The 5,000-nt window shown below is 48.8% G+C and overlaps 1 protein-coding gene across 1 annotated transcript in view; it reads left to right on the top strand.

The window, feature by feature from the left end:
* LOC122265466 (hexokinase-1) overlaps positions 1 to 5,000 on the top strand; it is an 83,407-nt gene that overhangs the window by 25,698 nt on the left and 52,709 nt on the right. Inside the window, exon 4 of the mRNA XM_086548081.1 lies at positions 4,244 to 4,377. Within this exon, the coding sequence (XP_086404207.1) occupies positions 4,244 to 4,377 (134 nt within the window). The remainder of the gene's footprint in view (positions 1 to 4,243; positions 4,378 to 5,000) is intronic.

Genomic DNA, 5,000 nt, shown 5'->3' with positions numbered 1-5,000 from the left:
CACACCCACACACACACAGTCACACGACACACTCAGACACATACTCAGACAACACAGAACACAACAACACACACAAACACAGACACACACAGCCACCCACACACACACCACACACTAAAATCACACCAACACACGCACTCAGAACACACTCACACACACACACACAACACACAGTCACTCTCTCACATCACACACTCTACACAGGGAGCACACACACAACACAGACTCTTCCATCCCACATACCCACTCACCCCACAAACACCCACACTCACACCCACACTCCAGAGACAGACACACAACACATCTCACACACACACTCTCACACACAGCTCACTCACCCACTCTACACATCACTCACACAAAAACACACCCAACCCACACACACACACACACACGACACTCACACTCCACCACACCCCCACACACACACACCCACACTCACACCTCACTACACACACACCACACACTCACCCACACCTCACACACACACTACACACACCACACACACTCACACACTACACACACACTACACGCACACACACACACTACACACACACTCACACGACACTCACTCCACTCCCCCACACACACACACCCTCACACACACACACACACACCTCACACACACTCCCACTCACCCACACACAACACAAACACACCCACACTCACACTCACACACACACACACCCACACACACACACTCACACCCACACACACACACATCACCATCACTCAACACCACAAACCACATCAACTCACACAACTCTTCTTACAACACACACTACTCACACAACACCAACACACACACTCACCCACGACACAACACACACACACTACAACACACTCACCACACACACACACAACCACACACACTCACCGCTCCACACACACACACACACCTCACACTCACACACACAACACACACACACAAACCCCCACACACACTCACCGAAACACACACACCCTCACACGCACACTCTACACACACACAACTCAACTCCACACACACCAACACACACACACACACGAACCACACACACACACACAGCACACACAACACACTCACACACTAGACACAACACACACTCTCGACAGCCACCCACAGACACACACACACAACACCACACTCACACACACATCACACACACACTCAACACACACACAACACACTCAAGACAGCCACCGTCACATACTCTATCACACAAACTCACTCACACACTCACACGCACACACCCACACACCACACACACGACAAACACAAACTCCCACAATAAAACACATCACTCGACACCCCACTCACACACACATCAATCACACACACTCCCACTACACTCACACACACTCACACTCCACACACACACACTACACAAACACGACTCACCTCCAACACACTCAACACACACACAATCACACACACAACCACTAACTTCTCACGCACACCCACACTCATACACAAACACATGACCTCCCTCCCCCCACACTCGAAACTCACACTCACACACACACACGACACACTCACAACCCACACACACCCACCCCCCCACACACTCCCACACACAAACAGACACACACACACACACACACACTCACACCCACACTCACACACACACAACAAAACACACACTCCACTGAGAGAGTATGAGTGAGAGAGAGAGAGAGAAGAGATCGAGTGATACCCCAACTAGACACTCACACACCAAAACACCCACTCCCACCTACACACCCTTGAAACCACTGCTCATACAAACACACTACACGCCACACCCACACCCGACGCCCCTCAAACCCAGACACGACAAACCCATAACACCCAGTCTTACACCCACCCACACACACCAACGGCACGCTCGCAAAATGCACACCAACTCCCAATACAGGACACCAACACAGCCACTCTCTAACCGACACCAGATAGACAACACAGAAACTGACATACTCACTACAACCTCTCACTCAGTCACACACCCATCACACACTCACCCCCCCTCCCTAACACTCCTAACCACATCACTCACACAACTCACTCACTAAGTCACACAGTCTGACACACCCACCCCAACACACCCCCAACTCATCAACTCACCCACACAATGACACCCCACCAATGACTCCCTAACCTGACAACCCATCTGACTTTTCCACTCCCACTCACACCTATCTGTGTGTACAGCCACCCCCTGCCACAGCCCCCCACTCACTCATCTACTCTACACACTCTCTCTCTCACTCGTACTCTCACACACACACTCTCTCTCTCTCTCCCTACCTCCACCTCTCCCTACTCTATCACTCTCAATCTCACTACACACTCTCTATCTCTCAAATCCAATCTCTCACACTCTCACACTCACACCCCCCCTTACCTCACACACTCTCATCTATAACACACTCACACTCACTCACCACCACAAACCATAACTCTACTTCATCACTCTCTCTAACTCAATCTCCAATCACTCTCTGTGATATCATATCAATCACTTAATGTCAGTAAGAGTCCTCTCACTCCCGCTATCTCGTTACTCACGCTCGCTCTCCCACGCACATCTCAACCTCTCAAACTCTCAAGCACACACTCTCTCACACCTCCTCACACTCTCTCACTACCACTACACACTCTAACCCCCAGACCACAACATCTCTATCCTCACAGTACACCCACTACTGTAAACCAGCGTAGTTATCTCAATCTCATCCATCTTATATCTCCCCCACATACTCACCGGACACTAACACTCACACACACAGATCACTCTCACACCCCCACTCACTCACAACACAAACTTCACACACACACCACTCACACATCACTCTCCCACTCACACACACACACACCCACACACACCCCCTCACACTCCACCACACAATACTCCCCACTATCACCACTCTCACTCTCACGCACTCTCCACACTCTCACTCACACACAACCTCACTCACACAGACACACACTCTCTACCCAAGTATCAATCTTCCTAACCCCCTCATCCTCAGAAATCTATCTCGATCTCTATCTCTCTAACTCACTGACATCTCTATACACCCCTACACTACCTCTCACACACACTCACACACAGCCTCACACACACCCCCACTACAATCACACACCCCCCCCTCACACACTCAAACACTGACCACACACTACAGAAACACACGGATCCCCACACAAACCCCACTCACATGACACAGACCTGCCCTCTCACACACATCACCCAACTCACACACACTCTCATCCACTCACACTACACACACACAGAAACACAACAGACACACAAATCCACACACATAACCCACACACACATACACATACAGCCACACACACACAACTCACCCACACACACACACTCCCACTTCCACAAACACACACTCTCACACCACACACACCCACCACCACTCCACAACACACACACCACACACACCACCCAACACACACACTCACTTCACACATACAAACACACGTCCCACACACACTCACACACTAACACACACACTCACAAACACACACTCACTGCACTCGAGCTCTCTCTCTCGCTCTCGCGCGCGCCGCTCCGCGCTGCGCGCTGCTCGCACACCCCCCCCCCACACACTCACACACTACTCACACACACACACACACACACACCCGACACTCACAGCACACAGCCCACTCCCAAACGCACACTCACACACATCACAGCCTCTCTCATACTCTACACATCACACCCACACACATCCACACACAGTCACACACACACACCCCCTCACACACACACACCCCCCCCCTCTCACCCCACACCACACAACTCACCACACACACACACACTATCACACACACCACACAATCACACCACAACACCAACACACACACACACCCACATATCTCAGATCAGACTCTCAGACACAAAATCACACTTGACACACACACAAGACACTGCCTACACATACTCTCATATCTCAGTACACAGACTCTGACACACACACTCACATCACACACCTATCACTCACTCACACCTCATCACTCACACACACACCCAACCCCCCAAAACTGCCCCACCCACCCACCACATCACCCCTACACCACCCCACACACTCCCTTCAAGCACTCACCACCCACCCCTATCAGACCACGCAAACCCTTACTCACTCTCTCACCCACTACCCACACTCGAGAGAGCTTGAAAAAAGTCCCTCACACTGGACACGTCTGCAATCACATACCTAAAATCCCCTCCTATCGGTAACGGCGTTGTAATCCCAAATGGGAGTAAACGGAGCCTCAGCAAGAGAAAGTTCGGAATGTCTTCCTTGATGAAATGCGGTTGGGCCTTGCCTCCAATCCTGAAAAGAAATCTTCTCTTTTGATGGAGAATACTTTTATCCCTGAGCTTCCTGACGGTACAGGTGAGTAATGTACACTATGCTGAGATTTTAATATGGCCATTAAAGATGACCTACAATGAGAAGCCTGGCTTGTTTTTGTCTCTCGTGGTCACAAGGAAAATGGCACCCCTTATAGCTGAAATAATTGTTACATTATTAGAATGCAATTTTGTTTTTATATTTACCCTTTGTTAATACTGATTCTACCCACACGGTGGCCAAATAGCAAAACACAGATATGTTATCAGTACGGAACAGGCTAGTTTTAATGATATATATTGTCATAGAAGAATTGGCATTGAGATAACTTGAAAAACTATGAAACTCCAATATGATATTCCACTGAAAAGACTTCAGTACAGTACAAACCCCTGTCAATGAAAAATCCAGCTGAACTTTAAATGAAAAGTAAGTGAACACAGGTCCTTTGATTTATAACAATTATTATCACTTTGATTTATGCAGTAAATAATTGCCTTCCTGCATAGAAAAGGTGTGTTAAATATTTCTTTGTTCAATTAAGAAACATATCACATATAGTCAAGTTTCTCTGTGTTGTTGTATTTTGGTAATTATTGAACTAAGCATTTGTTCCAAATGGGCTGCATATAGGGGTGCAATGTCACCTATGACAGTGTAAATAT

Source organism: Penaeus japonicus, unplaced genomic scaffold (assembly GCF_977035675.1).
Source record: "Penaeus japonicus unplaced genomic scaffold, GWHDUDI00000001_assembly GWHDUDI00000020, whole genome shotgun sequence".
Classification (NCBI taxonomy): Eukaryota; Metazoa; Arthropoda; class Malacostraca; order Decapoda; family Penaeidae; genus Penaeus; species Penaeus japonicus.
This window is presented reverse-complemented; position numbering and strand designations above follow the sequence as displayed.